Source organism: Crocodylus siamensis, chromosome 4 (assembly GCF_052110815.1).
Source record: "Crocodylus siamensis isolate JL-2025a chromosome 4, ASM5211081v1, whole genome shotgun sequence".
Classification (NCBI taxonomy): domain Eukaryota; kingdom Metazoa; phylum Chordata; order Crocodylia; family Crocodylidae; genus Crocodylus; species Crocodylus siamensis.
In genome coordinates this window covers 141974858-141996561 of record NC_143398.1, presented here as the reverse complement: position 1 = coordinate 141996561, position 21704 = coordinate 141974858, and the positions used below count along the sequence as shown (strand labels likewise).

At 49.5% G+C, this 21704-nt stretch overlaps 1 protein-coding gene across 1 annotated transcript in view; it reads right to left on the bottom strand.

The window, feature by feature from the left end:
* LOC149866625 (alpha-2-macroglobulin-like protein 1) overlaps nucleotides 1-21704 on the bottom strand; it is a 49917-nt gene that overhangs the window by 2824 nt on the left and 25389 nt on the right. Inside the window, exons 19-34 of the mRNA XM_090043966.1 lie at nucleotides 19847-20072; nucleotides 19581-19707; nucleotides 19148-19269; nucleotides 17419-17473; nucleotides 15668-15751; nucleotides 13904-14080; nucleotides 13069-13150; nucleotides 12417-12573; nucleotides 12148-12222; nucleotides 5194-5356; nucleotides 4457-4668; nucleotides 3977-4192; nucleotides 3450-3574; nucleotides 2800-2890; nucleotides 2284-2352; nucleotides 2001-2103 (exon numbers count right to left, since the gene is read on the bottom strand). Coding sequence (XP_089900092.1) covers nucleotides 2001-2103; nucleotides 2284-2352; nucleotides 2800-2890; nucleotides 3450-3574; nucleotides 3977-4192; nucleotides 4457-4668; nucleotides 5194-5356; nucleotides 12148-12222; nucleotides 12417-12573; nucleotides 13069-13150; nucleotides 13904-14080; nucleotides 15668-15751; nucleotides 17419-17473; nucleotides 19148-19269; nucleotides 19581-19707; nucleotides 19847-20072 — 2084 coding nt within the window. The remainder of the gene's footprint in view (nucleotides 1-2000; nucleotides 2104-2283; nucleotides 2353-2799; nucleotides 2891-3449; nucleotides 3575-3976; nucleotides 4193-4456; nucleotides 4669-5193; nucleotides 5357-12147; nucleotides 12223-12416; nucleotides 12574-13068; nucleotides 13151-13903; nucleotides 14081-15667; nucleotides 15752-17418; nucleotides 17474-19147; nucleotides 19270-19580; nucleotides 19708-19846; nucleotides 20073-21704) is intronic.

Sequence of the window (21704 nt, the reverse complement as noted above, 5' to 3'; positions counted from 1 at the left end):
CAGTGGCAGTCCTCCATGTGGAAATAAAGCTTTTCTAGTTTCTAATGTAAGTCAACAGATCTCTGCCTGAAATATAGGGTTGATAAATAATATAGTAATATGGATAATGAGATAGACCTCAGAGAGAAGGAAGTGGGAAGGAGAGAGGTATGGATCTGCTCAGAGACAAAGGGAGTGTTTTCTCCATGTGGAAGACACAAGTGCTCAGGAAATAGGGGAGCACTGGGAACTAGCTGCTCTTCTCTTGAACACTTCCTATCCCCTGAAATGCTCCAGCTTTACTGCACTTTCAATTCTATGCTGCAACAAACCAGAGGAGATATCACAGGGAACATTTTTCATGGCACGGCTGCAGGGGTACAGAATCAGCTCAGTGGGAAGATCTACCTGGACAGCCTGTTGCAGGTGGATGGTGCTGTGGGGGATTCGCTCCAGTGCTGGCCTGTGGATCTGGCAGCGGTAGAATTAGGAGACTATTCATCTACACCTAACTCCTGCTGATACCACACAGGCAGCCAGAGACATGGAAATCAGGGTTGAGGAAGGTAAACAGAGGGGACACACTAATAGGATATACTGCACTATCCCCTGACCAGTTCCCCCCCTGTTACGATGGAGCCCGATCAAATACTAGTGCCTTGGTCCGTGATTGACATTTTATTTTCATTCTTTTCACACTCAGGAAAATTCCAGATTACAATGATCAAAAACAACTAGACACCCCAAAAATTACTTCACTAGGAGAGGGCTACAGGGCATGGGCCATTCATGCAATGTGGGCCTGGGCCTAAAATCCCAGAGGGACCCCAAAGTGATCCATGCTTTGTCCAGAGCTGAGACCCCAGTCCCTCGCATGGGCAACTGTCAAGGCTTCATACTCCCCTCACCCCAGCAACTACAATGCAGGAATCCTGATGAGCCAGGGCTGGCCCTGCTGATGGAGGGGAGGAACGATTTCCATCCTATGTCATCCCTGTGTGCTGAAACAGAGGAGAATGAGAGACTGCCCAGGAGACTCCTGGGAAGACTGTGAGAGGAAATAAAGTGGAGCAGCATTAAAAGGAATAGTGAGAGAAACTGGCATTTGGAGAGAAGTGAGAGCAAAGCAAGCTGAAGGAGAGAAATGAGAGCCACCCAAATCCTTGCCAATCTGCACTTCCAGTCCCCCAGTGTCCCCATGTGCCAGTGAGAAAAGACAGGCATGGACTATGCAGCGCACCTGGAAGATGAGCTCAGTTTCATCAGAGTGATGGAGGGCTCTCTATGAGACCCTTTGCTTGTGGAGAGGGAAATTCCACCACAATGCTGGTTTCAGCTGCAGTAGACTGAGCCAGAGAGGTGGGGAGCCTTGTCCCAAGCCTTCCAGGACAATGAACCCAGAGGAGAAGCTCAGCTCGTAAGCCAGGGAGTAGAATATCAAAGTCAAATGCAGGCTTCATGACACATAACTCAGGGACAACCATGTTCTGCACTAACTGAAATCTCCAAACAGCTCAGTGCACAGCCTTGTCAAGAGCACACTGCAAAAGTCTAGTCCTTTTTTTCCAAGGTCTGTTATGACCCCTCCCCTTTCCCAGGAGGTTGGGGAGCCAAAATGTGCTGCTTCTTCCAGCATGGACACAATTATTTCAGGTGGGGAGACTGACTGCTGCAAAGCCCAGGGAAGAAGGAAGGGAGATGGAGGGGAGAGAGCCAGGAGGCAGGTGCTTCATGCTGACAGGGCAGTAGATGGAGCAGAGGCACCAAGGTTAGGGTCTTTCCAGGGCAGGAGGGGGCTGTCGTGTCCACCCTGGCAGGGATGGTGTGAAGAGAAGTGCACAGCGGCTGGGAGGAAACCAGGAGGACAGCTCCATGAAGCTTGGGCCTACCTCAGCTGCAGACAGCCCTGTATTCAGCCAGGGCTCGCTCCTCTGAAACAGAAGAGAAGGGATCAGAGTCACACACACAGAGCCCAGGCCCCCACACCCAGCCCAGAGGCCCCCAGCAGCTCCACAACCCACCTGGCTGGTAATAGTCATAGACCTTGATGTGGCGTGGCTTCAAGTTGGTCACCTTGATCTCCCGCTCCAATTTTAGGGCATATGTCTGGGAGGTGTTGCTTAGCTGTTGGGAGGGTAAGGGAGATGGGAAACTACTTTTAGAACTCCCCGAATCTTGGCACAAGTGACTGACTGTGCTCAGTCTGCCAGAGCCAAGGAAGGAATTTAACAAGACTACTATCCCAGCTATGGGCTCCTAACGCAGCTTTGCCACTGCCCCTCACTCCTGCCTCAGCATACACACCTGTTCCACGTAGATGGAGACAGAACTTCGGCTCATCTCCATTCTCCTCACAAGGGGGTTCTGCTGCAGCTGGGAAAGGAGAGAACAGGAGAAGGGTAAGCTGGGTCTCTAAAGGGCACGTGGGAGAAGTTCGACAGACACTTCTCCCCAGGAATGAACAGCCTCCCTTCTTCGATGGGAGCAGATGAGAGCTCCCACTCCCTGCAGAGCTGATGTCTTCATAGGGTCACTCAGTGCCTGGGACCAATGAGAGGGATATGCTTTTGGTGGCTTTTGGGGTTTTGCTTGGGTCACTGGTCTGAATCCTCCCATGGAAATCACAGGCCTCAAGGCACACAGTAGAGGTAGAGTGGGAGTGGGGTCTATAGCCAACTTTGGGTTTAAATGTTTGGGGCATGAGCTCAGTTAGTTGGAAGTGAAGAACTGCTCTTTGCAGCCTGCTGCCTCTCCTCAGGGTAAGAATAGGACCTGCTTGTACTGACCAATTGGAAGCCATTCTGGCCTCCAGTTCCTTACAGATGTGCTAGAGCTTGAAGCCAGGATGAATCCGGACAGCAGGGAGACTTCCACGATCACCATGTTGGAAACAACTCTCCTCCCAATGTAGCTAGAGGTTGGGGGAAGAATGGGAGAGAAGATGTAAACCATCAGAAGCGTAAACAAGGGGTAGCTGAAGCTATTGATCCTCCTCTGGCCCCAGTTTCTCCCACAGCTCTACTGCCTCTGCATGACAGCCCTGGGGCCAGGGCCAGGACCATCTCAGAAGAAACCTGGGACCTTGGCTTGGAATAGTGTCTAAGATGGTTTCCTTGCTCTGACCAGCCCTAGGGGGCATCTCCCACAGTATTCCCCTTCTATTCATCCTTGTCCTCTCCCTCTCCTTCAGAGGATATTAAAGGGGACAGCACTACCTCCACTCTTCCATCCTCCAGCGGCAGAGGCACAACCAGAGGCACAACTGCCCCAAGGGTCCTGGTTCCCTTCTTTCCATTTCCTCACAGCTGGCAAATTTGCCCCCCAGCTGTGCCCATCCAAGCAACCCAACACCTCCCTCACAGCCACTAAGCCCACCCTGACTCCCCAAATATGCCCCCCTCCCACTTCACAGGAGTAGCCACATCCCAGGTGAACGGGCTGGGTGGAGGTGGAGGCTTTCTTGGCCTTACCTGACACTAACACGAAGAGTGAGGATGGACACATCTCTGCTGTTACAGTTGACCAGCTCTGTGGTGATGTGCAAAGCGAAGGTTACAGAGGCCTGTGGGGGAGGCTCATGGTACCTCAGTACCATCTGCAAGGCAGAGAGTGACCCAAATCATCTTCCAGATGTATTACTACTTGGAGTTGAAGTTTTTTTTCCAGATTCATAGGTTTTAGGGCCAAGAGAGGCCACTGTAATCATTTAGTCTGGCCTCCTATATCACTTGATATAAAAGCCACAGAACCACCTCCAATAAGCTCTGTAGAAGCCTGAGCCAGGATGTTTCCACAATCAGTGCTATGATGGGAAACAGCAGAGGAAGTGAACAGGGAAGAAGGCTGCAGTCCGTCAACCTCCACTGCTGGATGCATCAACTGAGCATGCAAATGCAATGGTGTTCTTGGGTCATGAAAACTGGCCTCTAGTGCAGCCCTGCATGAGGAGCACAGCCAGTGTCTAACTCCCCCCACCGTCCTGGGAGCGAGGACCTACCTGGGCAAAGATGCAGCCTCTGCCCTCAGCCCGGAGTGAGTACTTCCCAGGGACTTCTGTCAGTGTTTCCTGCTGCAGCAGCAGCCGGTTCTTGTGGGTGACCTGGAACTTCCTCTCAAAGCTGCCCTGAGATGTCACCATCACCTCCAAGTCTGCCTCCTTGCTGTATGTCAGGGCAGCATATTTGGCCAACGCCTGAAGGGCAACCACTGTGTCCTGAAGGGGAAGAACCAGTCACCTCACTGTGTGTCAGCTCTTTCAAGCCAGGAACAACATCCTTGAACGCTGTGCACAAACAGCAGTATTCTCACTCCTGCTGGCTCCGCACTCCAGGAATTAACTCTGAGATTCACACTCCCAGGCCCTATGTCCAGTGCCCAGCCAGGGGTAACAGTAATTTGCACACGCTCCCGTCATAGAGGTACTTTCTCCAGTGATGTCCCTGCCCATTCCTCTCCCCAGCATCCCACTCTGGGTTACCTGTGTGGAGGCAAAGCCCCCGTAGGCATTCTGTTGCTTGGTGAGCCAGGCCACAATGCCAGAGGCTGTGGCAATGTCATCCCTGGTCACTGGCTTGGATAGCAGGGCAAGGAGCATGTAGGCTGTCAACTCCACATCCACTGACTGGGGTTGGGACCAGGGGCTGGTACTGGGCGGCTTGGAGGGGGCCTGGCTCCAGTGGATCTGCCCTCCTAGGGGAGGAGAGAATTAGTCAAAGCACTGTCAGGGCAGATGTTCTCAGGCTTGGGACACAAGCAAGGCACCCAGTGCCCAGGGACTGCTCAAAACCACTGGGTAAATCTCTCCTGGCTACATAGATGGCCATACAAGAATGCTGCCTCGTGTATCCCACCTTAAAGACTTGCGTTCATAGGTAGGAAACTTGCACTCCAAAGGGTGAGATGAAACATCCCTGGGGTTACACGTTATTTAGTAAGTATGTGGGGACTACTTGAAAAATCAGGTAAAATATCTCTCAGTCTACATTGAGAAAGGCCACTTGGGAAATAGCCTCCTAGTTTACAGTAGCTCATCCCTTACTCAGTTCCTACCTGGTCTAGCAGGTGACAGGGGTGTATTAAGAAAGGTCAGATAGTTACAGAGCTCAGCTCTCAACTGGCTAAGTCTTGTGGGGGCAGTCACCAGTCACCCCCAAGGCTAGGGGGAAAGGAGGAACTGAGCTCTGTGTGCCAGCTAGTACTGGATGGGCCCTTTACCTGCTTTGATGGCCTTCTGGTCTAGTTCCTGAAACAACTGCTTCATGTGCTGGGTGTCCTGAGCCAAAGTGAAGGCATAGGCTAGCAGTGCTTTTGTGTAGGTGCTGGTAATGTTGGGAAGAGCCCGAGTGAGGCAGGCTAGGGCCTTCTGCACCATGCTGCTCTGTAGGAGAGAAAGCACATGCTGGGACTGGGCACACATAAGCGAAGAGACATAGATGCAGGCATATGTATGCTGGCAGATGCACACAGAGGTATAAATGCATGGATTTACAAATGTGAGAGCACAACAGCACAGTTTATGCACAGGTGTGCAGGCCCAGGCACAGGATGTAAGTGGAACAATACCCACTTTCCCGGCTACACATGTGCTTGCTCCACACACACAGATAACTAACCCATCCCATGTCACTGCCCTGTGCTTCAGTTAGGGCTATGCAGGGATCTCAGTGATTACAGCATCACTGCACTGGAAGCAACAGAATTCACCATCCTTGGAAAATCCCCTCTTCTCTCAGGGCAGTAGTTCTGAATTGCTTTTTCTTAGCTGCCTGTGGGCTTCTGCAGTGCCCCTCACACAGATGCCTGAATCTGGGAGCTGTACCACCTGAATGTGCAATTCTCAATACCACCTCTTGCCTCCCCAGTTAAACCTTTATGGGCAAGTCTATACAGGCTATTAAGGTGAAGAATGACAGAGAGCCTGGGGCGCTCTGCCAGTTTAAGCCAGCCATAGCCCAGAATGGGCCCTGTAGCACAGACAGGGTGCAGCTAGGACTGGGCGACTATAGAGATGAGCCAACCAGATTAATTAGCAGGCATCATCTGCAAGCAACCCAAGGGAGTCACATGACCAGAAGGGTCAGAGCCCTGGGAGAGAGATAATGCAGGACCAGAGGCAGGGCAGACAGTCTGACTATGGAGGATGAGCATGGAAGAGCTCTCCAGAGGTGCCTGTGATGGAGAGGCAAATTACGAGTGGGCTAGAGAAGCTAAGGGCTAGCAACTGATGAAGAGTCAGGGTTGGATAAGAGTTTTGTTACAGCCAGGTGGGCTTATGTTCTGTTTGGTTTCAGTTTGGTCCGATGCCTGGGGAGGGACCAGGGAGGACTAGATACTGAGAGAAGACCTGGTGGTTTGTGGGGGACTGTGAGGGGTGGCTTGGAGGTGCCAGAGCACCTAGGGCAGTGCAGCAATCCCAAAGCACCTGCAGGGGTGCATCTAGCATGCCCAGAGGGGCGATCTCATAGAGCCCAAGAAAGGCAAGATTAAGATGTAAGGACCAGAGGGCCCAAAGCCCAGGGCAGGGCAGGGACAGGGCCTGGGACCTGGATACAGGGAGAGACAGAGAGGAAGAGCCCAGAGAGGCTCAGCAGCCCAAGAGAGGGCATAAAAAAAGGAACCTGGGAATCCTGAAGCTCAGTTTGGTCAATTGTCTGCAGGTGGTTGGCGATTGCCAGTTGGCACTTGCTGCCCGCCCTCTCCTCCACTGCTGACACTACCATGCCCCCACCGCCAACACCACTGCTGCTGCCTGCGGGCGGTCGCCGTGCCCCACCTCAGCCTCAGGAGGCACGCAATGTTCATGACCAGAAGGGACCTGTAGGATCATCAAGTCCAGTCCCCTGCCATGGGCAGAAAGTTATTGGGCTCAACAAGGTGCTTGTCCAGCCTCCTCATGAACACCTCCAAGGATGGTGACTGCCCCACCTCTGCTGGGAGCACATTCCAGATTCCAGATCCTTCACGGAAAAGAAGTTTTTCCTAATGTCCAACATACAACTTTCATCAGTCAGCTTGTGCCCGTTGGTCCTCTTCCTCCCTGAGGGTGCCTTTCTGAAGAGTTGCTCCCCTAGATGCTGGTGTTCACCCTTGACATACTTGTAGGCAGGTATCAAGTCACCTCTCAGTCTTCTCTTGCTCAGACTAAACAAACCCTGTTCCCAGAGTTTCTCTTCATAGGACCTATCCTCCAGGCCCTTCTCTGCATCCTTTCCAGCTTATCCACATCCTTCCTGAAGTACAGTACGTCAGCTGTGGCCTCACCAGTGCTGAATAGAGGGGAAGGAGCACGTCTCTGGATCCAATTGCAACACACTGGCTGATACACACCAGAGTCCTATTTGTCCTGCTGGCAACTTCATCGCACTGTTGGCTCATATTCATCTTCTGGTGGATTGTCACCCCCAGGTCCCTTTCAGATGCAGTGCCAGTCAGTGGACCACCACCCATTGTATAGTTGTGGTGAAGGTTCCTCCTACCCAGATGAAGGACCCAGCACTTGTCTCTATTGAACCTCATCTGATTGCATTCTGCTCATAAGACCAGTCTGCCAAGATCATCCTGGATGCTTACCCTATCCTCAAATATGTCCACATTTCCACACAGCTTGGTGTCATCTGCAAACTTAATCACTGCACTTTCCACACCCTCATCCAAGTCATTGATAAATATGTGTCTATCTGTTCTCCTGACTCCAAGGAAAATTCACACAACACTACTGCTGCATACAGCCATTAATTTCCACCATAGAACTGTATCATCTCAAGTCCATTAAGTGTTGCAGTTCTTGGGATCCCCTAGCATATTGCATGTGGGGGTTTTAATATGAGTGTCTGCCATTTTAGTCTGTCTTGTTTCCAGATTCCTGTTCAACAGCATACCTACAGCTGACAAACCACATGTCATATCCTGTGATATAATTATGGATCAGTGTCTGACTCTGCCACCTTCTGAAGTCATGATTTTATCATTTTATTAATATCACTTATATTTGATCTCAGCACCTTTTCCCAATAATGTGTTAGATTGGGGACAACCTCACCACAGACCAGCTCATGCCCCACATAACAAGACCTGTTGTCACATTACAATGCTAAGTACGCATCAAGAAAAATAGGTTTGATGAGCATGGCCATAAGTTTAGTGATAGCATTTTCTGGCAAGGCTATGTCAGGGAAGTGAGAAGCATCTGCGAGCACATGTACACAGTAGGGCTGTGCGAAACAGCACCGTTCTGATTCAGCTTCAGTTTCAACAATTCAACGGAACAGTGTTTCATTTCAAGTTTTGTTTCATTTCGAAACCACTGTTGCATTTTGTTTCACTGAAACTGTTTTGCTGTTTTGACGCTGTTTTGAGGTTTCACCCATAGTTATTATGGGGAAGCAAAATGCAGCAGACAGGCAGATCGGGGTCCTGCTGGCACCCCTGGGAGGGCTGCAGGGGCTGTGCCGGAGTCCTCCCAGGAATGTAAATCCCAGATCTGCCTGCCAGATGAGAGAAGTTGGGTGCTGCCACCTGGGACTGACGCCAGAAAGATCAGTGCTGCCACTGGTCCCAGGAGGAAGCACCCAGCTCCTGTCACCTGGCAGGCAGATCGGGGGCTCCCACCCCCAGGAGGACTCCAGCACAGCCCCTGCAGCCCTCCTGGGGGTGCCAGCAGGGCTACGATCTGCGTGACAGATGACAGGAGATGGGTGCTGCCACTGGGGGCCAGTGACATGGGGCCAGGGCAGGTCAGCTGGTGTGGGGACCCACCGCCCCAATCCCAGAGCTGGGGAGGATCCCCACACCAGCGAATCTGCCCTGGGCCCCACACCTCCTCCAGCCGGCTCAGGTATGGGGCTGGGGCAAATCAGTTCATACGGGAACCCTCCCCACCCCGGATTGGCACACCTGCCCTGCCACCCACTCCCTCGGGTCCCAGCAGTTTGCAGCCCAGGGGCTGTGATCTGTCTCCCTGCCAGCAGCTTGTAACCAGGACCCTCCCCTGCACCAGCTGATCTGCCCTGGCCCTGTACCAGAGCCAGCTGGAGGAGGGTGTGGGTCCTGGGACAGATCAGTTGGGGTGGAGACCCTCCCACACCCTGGGATCAGGGCGGTGGGTCCCCACACTAGCTGATCTTCCCCGGCCCTGTACCCGAGCTGGCTAGAGGAGGCTGCAGCTGCTTGCAGCCCAGTGCGAGCCCCCCACACCAGGCTTGGGTCCCAGCGGCTCGCAGCCCCTTTGAACTCAGCCCAGTAGCAGAAGGCATAGCACAGCCCCGGCTCTGCCCACCTCCTGCTATAGGGCTGAGCTCCATGGGGCTGGCGGAGCCCATTGGAGTGCAGCCTGGCAGCGGGAGGCAGGGAGAGCCAGGGCTGCACTCCCCAATGGGCTGAGCCACATGGGGCTGCGAAGCGTAAGCCCTGGCTCTCCCCTGCCTCCCACCACGTGGCTGCTGCTCTGGAACTCCAAATGTTTCAAAACTTTCACAATGTTTCAGGTGGCCTCATTTTGTTTTGAGGCTGTTTCAAAGCCTTCTGTTTCATTTCAATTTCACTGTTTCGAGCTTAAAATGAGCCGAAACAGCGTCAAAACAAAACAGCCAGCGAAATTTCATGCGGCCCTAGTACACAGTCCTTCTTCAGTCAGCATAAACAAGTGCAAGTCTATGTTGCTCCAGTGACACGAGCTCTTTTATCTTGACTTGGCATGGTTTTCTGACATGTGCAACAAACATTGTTGACTTCATCAGTGTGCCTTTATATTTGGAGCCAGCATTAAATGTCTATAGCCCTTCTCAGATTATCCAGCCCTTAACTGTCCTCCCTGAATTTTTTTAATATCATTTTGTGGGGCAATTATTGGTGTGGTCAGATAGTTACTGGTGTGGAGAGGATATATTTTACTCTGAAACATGAAGTTTCCCAACTCTCTAAAAGATATATCAAACTCTTCTCAAATGTTTTGGTTCCCTGTTTTTCTCAATGAGGTCACTTTTAACCTGACAATGGGAGCTCTTTTCCTTAATACTTTCAGAAATTATATCACTTCCAGTTTGTTATTCACCCATTTATCGACTTTGCACATCCCTTTAGTGGAGATCAGCTCACCATTATCAACAATGAGTTTTATCTGCTACCACTACCTGTGGCTTTTCTCTTATTGTTAATAACTAGGTTTTGACATGTTGATTTGTACATGAATGATCAACTGAAAATTAACCACCACCCCATTTGCTCTCAGACTGACAGTCCATTCATCTTTTGCTGCAATGGTTGTCATCATTCCTATGGAAACTGAATCTGAGTTAACATGTTTTCATTGCCCTCCTCATCCAGTCTGTGAAGTCTTTGCTGATGTTTGCAAACTCTTGTAAAGTCATGCCATTGTCCCCTGCAGCCTGTTGGAACTTATAAAACTTAGGACTCCCTGGCAGGATGCCTTGCTGATTCACTCAGGGTTATACTGATCACCAAACTTAGGGTCAGGAAGGATTTTTCCCTTAAGTCAGACTGGCACAGACCATGGGGATTTTGCTTTCCTCTGTAGTGTGGGGCATGGTCCATTTCCTAGGATCTTCTTGGCATTTATGAACCAACTATTTCCCTGTTGTTGCAGTGGCAGGGCTTTGGCAGTACTCTTGTGTCTCCTGCTTTTCCCAATGGTGTGTAATAAGGTGTTCTTGATGCTCCAGGTTTTGCACCTTATAACTGTGTGTGAGGATTTGAAATGGTGATTTTGCGGGGGTTCCTTGAATTAATGGTTGTCTGTGAACACAGGATGGGACTCAGTGGCCCAGAGAACGCCTTCCCATCCTGCATTCTTGCAGTTGTTCCTATCTGCTGGGTGTTGTCCTGGCTTGTGCAGTTGTCACAAAACACACACAGTTCAATGCACTGTTCTCACTTGCTACCAACTGTGCGCCATGGGCCATTCTGCCTTAGCTCCCTCTCTGTGAGATATTTTGGGTTCTCAGTCACCTCTGCAACATTGTAGTGCTTTCCATTTTCCATAAGCTGGTGACTTCAGTGGCTTGTAAGATTTCCAATCCTCCAGAATTGCCCTGGAGTTTCCAGGAATTAGATATAAATCTCCAGGAGACTGCTGAGAATGACCCAGGAGATAAATGATAGGGCATTCATTAAAAAAATATTAAACATTGAATCTGATGTATATAGTAGTCCAATAGGTTTTTAAAATGTAATAGTAAAGTGTATTTGCCTTCTTGACATAAAGTCTACACACCCTAATCTGTAACTGATATACACAAGCATGCAGGCACGTTCACGTTGTGTGTCACGGGCACACTGGTGTTCCAGGAATGTCCCAGAATAGATTCAGAGTTGGCAACCCTTGGACAATTCTAATTGCTTTGTTGGGGGTTAATTAAGGCTATCAACAGTGACTCTTGAGTTTTCTTGTAAGGGATTCAAATCACATTCTGGTCTCTTTTCAGGGATTCCCCAAGGCAGACTCAGCTCTTCACCCTCAGATCAATCTTCTTTTTCTCAAACTCTAAGTCATGGTTCATGTTCATGTGGAATACGAATTTTCAAATATCGGTCATGCAGTTTCATAACTGGTCTTCTCACTGGAGCTGACAGCAAACTGCTAGATGCTCAAGTGCATCAGGACCTTCGGCATCAGGCAGAAGGTTCCCTTTTCAGCACCTTCCTTTGCATAGGTCCCTGTCACTTGCAGCAACAGTGTGAAGCCCTACTTTAATCCTCTCCACCTTTCATCCAAAGTTTCCACCTTCCACTCAGGTCATTACCCCCCATTGTGCTTTCTCCCCTAGTAGCAGTAGGTGTCCAGAAGCCTGTCTAGACCAAGATGTTGGAGAGAGATGCTTTTATGCAGAGATGCAATTCCAACTGCACCTGCATCATACAACACAGGCATCGGCAGTGCCTCTCATCAGGCTCCCCCTGCTTTGAAAGCTAAGCTAAGTGCCTAGAATTGCAATTCCCAATATTCCCCAGCCATGTGAGCTGTCTCCCAGGGATGTTCTTCCAATGGGCAGTGCAAACTTCTCTCCCTTCCCCCCAACAACAATCCTGCACAGGAATGGTCGGAGCCTTCCCACCACCCCAGTAACTCCCTCCCTGTAAGCAATGCTCTACCTCTGCCCACAGCAAGAGCTCTTTAGGACACAAAGGGATGCAACAAAGGTCCTGAATACTCACATTCACCATCTCCCCAGCCTCCAGATATGCTGCAGTGATGTAGGCAGCTAGGGGGACTTCGCCATCCACGCCGCCCTGTGGGAAGCACCAACACCCAGGGAGACAAGGGCATCAGAGAGAGGCAGCATCAACAGGACCCAATGCTCCCACCCAGCTTCTTTCCCACCCTCATCCCTGATGTGACCTCTCTGACAAAGCAATGAGGATGCTGAGCTACCTTCCACACTTTGGAAGGCAATGCTTTGAGGGCCACCCAGCCACGCTAGTACCTTCATGGCAGTGTTGAAGAGCTTGCCCACACTCTCAAAGCAGCCATTGGGCAGCTGGTGAAGCTGTATCCAGCTCAGCGCATCCCGGACATTCCTGTCATCGAGAAAGATGTACCGCTTGGCCTGCCCAAAACACTTGGCCACAAATGCTGTCAGCCTGGAGAAGAGGGAGGGAGAGTATGTGGAGGGCAGCAACCAGGAGACTGAGGATGAGGAGGGAAATGCTATGAAGGAGAAACACTGAAAAGAGAAAGAGAGAAAAGAAGAAGAAAGGCAGGAGAGAGAAAGAGACAAAGGAGTGAGGAAGAGGAAGCAGGAGGATACAGGGCAGGGAAAGGAAAGCAGGACCTTGATCAGAATCCTTTCCCCCACCCTCATCCCAGCACCTTGATGCTATGCCATTTTTGTCTGCCCAAATACAGCTCTCTATGCCAGATGTAGGCACATTTCCCTAGGGGTTCCTGGCCTCTGGGCAGAGTATGAGGCACCTTAACCCACCACCAGGGGCAGGGGCATGTACAGAGATTTCCTTCAGAGCAGATCAGGTACAGTGAAGGGTCCTGAGGGGCTGGCAACAACCCACAACCTCCAGTTCCCAGAGCTCCAGGCTCTCAGACAGTGGGCCACAGGGAAGAAAGGCCCCACTGCTTACCAGGTGTTACCATCCTCATCTTTAGTCCCAAATGCACTGTAGGAACCATCATGATGTTTATAGAGCAGCTGCCTCTGATGCCCTAGGGAGACAGCAAGAAATGACAGTCACCCACTAGGGCTAGGAAAAGGGCATTTTTAGGGTGGATATGGGGAAGAGATGACAAGATATTTAAAATCTCGTTGGGAGGTATTTGCACAGGGCAAAGGTAAGGAAGGCAGATGACGTTTGCAGGATGAGTGTCAGAGGAGGAGGGGAGAACTACTAGCAGGTTGTAGACAAAGAGAAGCAGACAGATATTGGTATGATTACCATGGAGGATGAATGAGGGCTACTTGGAGGGTGGGTGCAAAGAAGGGATGAGGGAATACTGGCCAGATGGGTATGACATATGGGCAGGGTGACTAAGGGGTGGGGGTACTGATAGGCTGTGGGCAGGGAAAGGCGGGGAGTGAGTCACAGGATGGGGGTAGGGGAAGGGCAGGGGCACACTGGCTAGATGGGCATGGCATATTGGTAGAGTGGGTGTGGGGAGTGGTATACTGACATGGTAAGTGTGGAGAGTGTAGTACATCAGCAGGTGGGTGTGGGGAGTATGGTGCAATGGAAATCTAGACGCAAGGGGCGTACAGGATATAGTATATTGGCAGGCTGGTGGTGGGAGTGGGCAGGGATAAACTGAGTAGCTGGGCACAGTATATTGGCAGGTTGTGTGCAGGACGTGGTATACTGGCAGGGTGAGCACAGTGTGCAGTATGTTGGCAGGGCAGGTGCAGGGGAAGTGTAGTAACTGGCTGGGTGGGTAGAGCAATGGGCCTGGGCTGGGGTCACTTGCCACTGCACAGGAAGCCTGTTGCCCGGTCCCTGATCTCTGGGGTCAGCTGCCCCGTCTTCTCCAGGTACTGCAGCACATAGATGATGGGAGCAAAGAGCACCATATTCTGCTCCCCACAGCCTTGGGGCATCTGCACCAGCCGGTCCAGGTTCTGCAGTGCTATGCCCATGATGTCACCTGCCGTAGTGGGAAAGAGAGGGGTGCAGAAGAGGGGGTCAAAAAGTGAAGCAGAGGAGAGCCCCATGGGGCAGGAGGAAGGAGTCCCCAGGCTGGGACAGGAGTGATGCAGCTAGTCCCCCAGGGCATACCCACTGCAGCCTGCACAGCCTTGCCCCACAGCCAAGGACAGGGCAGTGCCCCACCCTGCCCACCAACATGTTACATCCCTCATTGCACCAGGAGTGACCCAGGTTCTCATCCCAAAGGGGCTTTTCCTTGAAGGGGGGCAAAAGGGGCAAAGAAGGCACCTGCCTTTATTCAGGAGTGTACCATTACCACATGGCGGGGATGGGAGGAGAAGGAGTGTGCCACATTGAAGCATGTTCTAGGGAAGTGAAGATCTATTTCTGCCCCAGGAAGGGGAAGGGGAACGTTCCACTCAATTTGGAGTTATTTTTTCTTCCCCCTGCAAACATTCCTCAGAGCACAGGGCTATTTTCCTACCCCAAGCACATGTGGGGGGTGGTTTTATCGTAGATGGAGTATTCCATTGTAGTGGTAGGCAGGGGGGAGATCTGCTTAAATAGTCCAATAGAACAGGGGTGGCCAACCCACATCACACATGCCACAAGTGGCACAGGCAGTGCTGTGTGTGGTGTACAAGCCCTGGGCATTCAGTAAAGGCCAGTGTTGGAATAGAAGCAGGAGGCCTTGAAGTCCCCATGCTGGGTGGAGTGGAGCAGGGTACCACAGGCTGCTACCAGCAGTGCCATATGTTGCATACAAGAGCCAGGTTAACCCTTCCCTGGCCCTGTAGCCACTGCTAAATTCAGGGCTTTGGATCCTTATTCACCATATGAAATGGCAGTGGCTGCAGGGTCAGGGAAAGGTCATCCTGGTACTTGGGGGTGATGCTTCCTCTCACAGCAGCATCCCACCCCCACTTGGCTCAAGCCCCCATGTCTCCACTCCACTACCCTAGGATGCAAACCCTATAATGGCCAACTCTGTGAGGTGGGGATCAGCAGCCCTTGGTGGGTAGGGGAGATTAATTTGTGGCATGTGCCCTCTGTGTTCATCCATCCCCCCTCCTGCAAGATTGGTCCCCACTGGGTTAAAGCAAAGGCGGGCAGCATTTCCTCAACAGACTGAGTAGAACAGTGTGCTGAGTTGAAGGGTAGTGGGAGAGGAGTCCTAGCTCCCCTCTGGGATGCTCTGTTACCCCAAAAGATGGTTTTCTCCAAGATGGAATGATCCACTGGAAGGGAGTTCTTCTGTCCTGGGTCAGCTTCCCAGGTTGGAAGCAGCACCCTGGGGTTCATGGGTTTTAATCCAGATTTTATCTGAAGCAGTCAGGGTCAGGTTACCTAGGTGGAGAGGACATGGGGGACCCAGGCCTTTCCCTTGGGAGTTCCCACAGTGTGTGGCTGCTGTACTGGGTCAAAACTGAAGCAGCTATTTTGGTGGATCTGGAGCACAAGCATGGGAAAGGGGGCAGGGGACACCTAGCCTTGGACACACCATGCTGGAGGCTCACAGTGTGGGCACAGGGATGAGGGTCCCAGATCCCAGAGCTGCCTGCAGTGCTAGTGTTGGGTCCCTTACCAATGATGGAGACAGTAGCTCTGGCTGAACCTTTCACCACATTACTGGGTAGCTTCAGGGGCACCAAATCCTGCACTGGATTCCCTGAGACATGGAGGAGCGAAAGGAAAAAAAAGTCTAAGAAGGCAGGTTCCAGAATCCCCTGTAAACTCTCCCCTGGAGCCAGCCCTGGCCTCTGCCTTGCACCTCCTTCCATGCATCTGGCCAAAACCTTACAGACTTTATGTCTGTTCCCTCTCATTCCTCTACCCCTTACTCCTCTGCACCACCTCTCTCTGCATCCTCAGTGGATGCTGAGCCTTATCCCTGCACTGCAGTCCTCAACACCCAGGGCAACCTCCTATTGTGACTCCATCTCTTTCCAAACCTCAGGTGTTTTAGAAGGGTGTTTTGTCCCTTTGCCATCCCAACTATCTCCCACTCCCACAATCTCTTCTACATTGCTGGTGGCCTCATCATCAACCAGGAACCTCACAGAAGGGGGGAAAGCCCTGAGGTCACCTCCAGTCTGTCTAGGAGTGGGCAGTGAAGGACTGTTCCCTGCAGACTGATCAGATAGCATATGACACGGCATCTCTTGCGGTGTAGGAGGTGTCTGGTAATCCCACAGTTCAGGGTTTGTGCTAGCTGCTGGTGGGGCCAGGATGGAATTTCTTCCCCAACATAAATGGTATTGGCTTCTGAAAGGAGGTGGGGGTTGCCTTCCTCTGTAGCACTGGGACACTGGCCACAGCTATGGCTGGGAGCAAGGAGAGCTTGATTGGAATGTGCTGATGTTCCTGCCAGTACTTAAAAAGTCCTGAAGCTCCTAACTACAGGTCTTGCTCTTCTGCTCACGGTCAGACCCATTGCCAAGTCTGGGGCCAGAAAACTAGGCCAGAAAACTAGGTTAGATGGAGCTGTTCTGAGCATTTTCTTATGGAACTACTTCCCTGTCATTGCAGTGGCAGGGCATTGACAAGGCCCTTGTCCTTCTGCTTTTATGTCTGGCTTACTTGTAAGGTGTACCTGCCTTGTGTTTCACAGCTGTGCTGTACTGTGCTGTGGTGTGCAGCTAGGGGTGAGATTTTGCAGTAGTGACTCTGGGGATTCCTTGAATCAAGAACAGCTTGCAAATGCACCGCGGAGCCTCCTTCCTGTCTGATATTCTTATCTGTTCTAGTTCTAATGGCTCAAGCAATGGAGGCTGCCAAGCTTGTGCATTAGCAACAAGGGATATTTATATTACAGGCTTGGTCCTCCTGCAGGGACATTCAGTGGGAGCTCCCTTTTCTCCAGAATTGTAATGAAATTGTGCAACTTAACAAGGGGATAAGAAGGACAGACACAGCACTTGCCTACAAATTGATAAAGGCCCAGTGACCATTAAGCCTAGTCTGGCTGTGAAGAAGTGTTTCCTTTCAGTGAAGGATGCATGAGACAGTGGAAATGTCTCACCAAGGGAAGAGATAAAAGCCTCTCTGCTTCAACTGTTCAAAGCCAAAACTAGACAAAACCCTGGAGAACAAGGAAAAATCCTTCACTGAAACTTGTGGTTGCACATAAGATGTGATTTTATATCTTCAAATAACACTCACATGCTGTTCCTTAGCCATATTTCCCAGGGCAAATATATTACTAATATGTCTCATAGCCATATAATTTCCCTATAGCAGCACCCCACCACACACCCCTCCCTTCACTGTCCACCTGTATGTCCCAGTACATGGTCACAGGGGATGCCTTATTACTGACCAGTGCAGACCACTTACCTTCTTTGGGGCACATCAAGGAGTTGTGAGTCTTTTCCACCAGCACTCCCTCTGGCTGTTGGGGAAAAGGTCAGCAATATCAGGAGTAGTGAAGAGAAGATAAAAACAGGGAGACAAGTAGGTTACAGACAGAACAGGTCAACAACCCATCTCCTACCTCAATATCCCAGAGTGTGGATCATCTCTTCCATAAGAAATGTCACTTTTTAAAAATTTGTTTTCATTCTAAAAGGGAATGAAACTAAATATTTTCAGGATTTCCTGTAAAACCAAAATTCTAAAAACAAGAAATCCATTTAAATACATTTTATTTAAAAAAAGGAATGTATTTTTTAGAATCCTTTTGGCCTCTATCTTATTTCTATTACTCAACATTATTTCCTGATATGTCACTAACAGTAGTGCATAACAAAAGGTCTAAATATTGTTTTATTAAAAAAAAAAGGGCTGTTACTCAATACAGAAAGAACTTTTTCACTTGTTTTCTGAAGTGAACTATCTCTTGTGCTGTACTGGAATAGGATTACACCTAAATGCTGGAGGCTGCAAATGGGAGAGGAACAGTCATACCCTGTTCACTCTCCCTTTCAGTATATACTCTCTGCCACTGTGTGACACAGGGTCTTTGGTAAGACGGAGTTGTGGTCTGACCTAGGAAATGACAGTTGTTGTGTTCTTATTTTAAAACTTATTTTCTTGTTGAAAGCCTCAGTGTCGAACTGCTTTGTTTCAAATAGGACCACTTTGGAAAATATGTTAAGAAAGTTTCAGTCAGCATTCAATAGCAACTGCCCTTTATATTTGAAAAGGAATATATAAACTATTAACGTATATTATATCATGATGCATTGTGATGCATCAGAAGCAACAGTTCATAAATGACATGTAATACGTCTATAATATATGACCTTACTTGATATGTGGTTATATTATAAGCACTATTACTATTGATGTCACAAATAATGCAAAATAGAGATAACATAAAAATAAAACCACACAAAATAAATTATAAAATGAAATGGACATTTCTTTGTAAATTAAGTTTTAAAATGTTGTTCCAGCTGAAATTAAGTTCAACTGGGGGGGAAAAAAATCTTCTATTTTCAAAGAGGCCATCATCGAAACTGATATAATTACACACACAAATGGTTTGGTTAAAACTATTTTTGGAAAACACTTTCATCAAAAACTTTCCTCCTCTGTCTAATCACAAACCCAGTGTGACTTTGTGCCAGGCTTGTGCAAGGGCTCCTCTGTCCATGGAACCCTCTGGGTTTTTGCTCCCTTTCCCTGCCCAAAAACTTATGTCAGTGCCAACTTAAGGGCCACAGAGCTCCCGACAAACCTGCCTCCAAGGCTCAGCTTCTGCAGTGGGGCCTAAGCGAGGGGAGCTGGCTTTGTCCTCTGACGGGGAGTGAGGGAGGCAGGATCAGTGGGTACAAAGCAGGCCCATATTCCAGGGGCAGAAGGAGGAAAGAGGTTGAGTTTGTGGGTCTTTCCCTAGGAGGAGGCACACAGGGATGGCAATGGGCATGAAGTGGAGGAAACTTCTTCCAGAAGCATATTCATCACCCCTCACTGGAAGGGCCTGGGTGCATCCTAGATCAGACGTGGAGATTCTAGTGAACCTTCCTGAAGAAAGGAAGGCAATGTGGGGACAGCATGAAACCTGATTTCAGATTTCCCCGCTTGCAGTAAGGGAGGAAAAGGAACTCAGCCCCAAACTGACCTGAACTAGAAGGGGTTTGATCAGTGTGTCTGTCCGTCCTCGGGCTGGCACAAATGGCCTCTCTTTTCCACAGAGCTCTTTGGTGGCCAGGGCCTCTGTGCTGAGAGTGATATTCACCAACCCTGAAAATAAGTGACAACCACTGTATAGGAGCCAACCCCTATGGAAATACCCTCCATTGTGCCAATAAATGGCACCTTCCAAGGACATTCTGCAGAACCTGTGCCCTAATGATGAAAAGGTCTGTAACCTATTCCCAGAGCCAGACAGCATTCTTCATCCTAGGCTGGATGGCAAGTTGCACCCTCCAGCGAAAAGAGCACATATTCCTATTCTTTTTATCCAGTGCCACATGAAGGGAAGTCAAATAATGTACAGAGTTGCTTCCCTCAGCTTCTTCCTGCTTACTCCTTCCCGCTCCCGTTTTCCTCACCCTGGTGTGTAGGTGTGACTTCCCACTGAAATGTCTTGGCTTCGTTGCCACACAGGCAGGTGGTGTAGAGACAGCTCTTACACAGCTCCAACTGATAGTCTGAGGACTCTGCCAGGGTCACGTGGATCTAAAGAGACAGCAGTGATGGACAAATAGAACTAAGACGACATAAGATATGTGCCATGAGTGTGAATCCAATCCAAGTCCAGAGGCATTTCTCCCACACACCGTACCGTACCTCATGTGAAGCCACTGGTAGGGCTTACCATAATGCACTTAGGAAGATAGTTGAAGACAGTGGCCTTCAGGACAAAGGTCTCTCCCCGGATCACAGCATATGGCAGTGTGGGCTCTACAAAGAATGGCTTGAAGGTCTGGAGGCTTGTGGTAGGAGCAAGCCCAAAGCCAATCTCAGCTGTGCAGAACATCCCAGCTTTCCACTCAGTGATGGTGTCAGGCACAGTAACTGTGACATTCCTATTTCCTTTGGGACTGAGAGGAAAAAACAAAAAGAAACAAAATGCTTTAGTAGAACACCATTGCCTTAGACAGTAGCTGTTCATGCCTCAAAGAAGTTGTGACCCTTTATTCCCAATGTGTCCATTCCCATGACCTTAGTCTGAGCATCACTGAGCTGTGAGGTCTCTGAAAGCTCACCCCACCACCACTTCCATTTTGTGCTTTGGGCAGGTCTCTGCTTTTTCATTCAGGCCACAGACAGTGTTCTCTGGGATTTGCTGTTCATGTGTGTTAAAATAATCCTATCTTGTGAGAGAGGCTGATTGCCCTCACCTCCCATTGAAGTCCATTGGGAGTCAACTGCAGGTGAACTTTGAGATTCCCAATCCAGTCGTCTAGAGCTTAGCCCTGGAACTGCCAACATCAACATTTCTGACTGGAATAAGATGGATAGGATGACCATAAATCTTGTTTTCACCAGGATAGTCCCATTTTAAACACCTGCCCTGGCTAGATTGTCCAAATGAATGGTTTTATCCCAGTTTCAAAAATCTCTGTAAACTTCTCAGAACATGGTCAGATGTACATTTGAAGCAATTCAAATCCTACTTCAAGCTGAATCACTTCAAAAGCAGAGCAACTCAGTATTGTTCAGATGTGCAGCTGCCTCCCCACATCCACATCAGGATGTCATGACCAAATGCAGTGGCAATACTCTCCAACCATGGCACACAATAGGGGGCTGCCAGTACTTTGGCATCCTGTAGCACTGAAGATTGGAGCTCATAGACAGCTAAGCATGGAGCGGTGTGAGTGGGAAGCAGAGTGTTACAGGAGGACTTTGAAATGGCAGCCCTTAAATAAGCACCTCCCAACATTTTTCAGGTTGTTCTACTTCGAGACTCGGGAAAGGTGGCCACTATAAGACAGTGGTTCTCAACCTTTTTAGACTCAAAGCACTCCTTGTTGGACTCAAAATCATCCATCGTTTAATTCACAATGCACCTCATTAAACTCAAAACACTCCTTAGAAAATGCCAGCTCTTACCTTTCACTTGTTTCTTCACTATGGGGAAAAAAAAAAAATCAAGCAATTTTTATGCTGCAGACAACTCAGACTGTAACCAGTCAGAATATTTTTGACACTATGGATTCCTATGGGAAATCTCAGAGTTTTATCTTGTGAATCGTGTGTATGTGTTTGCACACCTACTGGTGTTAAAATTGTGTGGCATCCTGTGGCAACCTTGAAAGGATATCACATATCCTGGGTGCCATGGCACCCTGTTTAAGAATCACTGCTGTAAGTGGAGAGTCAGGATGGCTTTATGCAGGGCAAGTGAGACCAAGAGAGCAAAAATTTCCATACAAATATCATTAATGATAATGCTTAGATCTTTCCATACACAACATGTGCCCTCTGAAGACCTAAAAGCACTTTATGAACACAGGTGACTACTGCTCCTCTTCTCTTGTGACTGAGGAAGCCATCACAGAGAGAAGTGACTTAAGGCCATGGTAAGTTAATGGAAAACCCAAGTATCAGAATCAAAGTGTCATCAAATAGTTCCCAATTCTTTTTTTTTGCAGTAACTCCATTTCCATCAGCTTTTGACCCCATGTACAGGCTGAGCTTGACCACTACAACTGAATTTCTATGGGGCA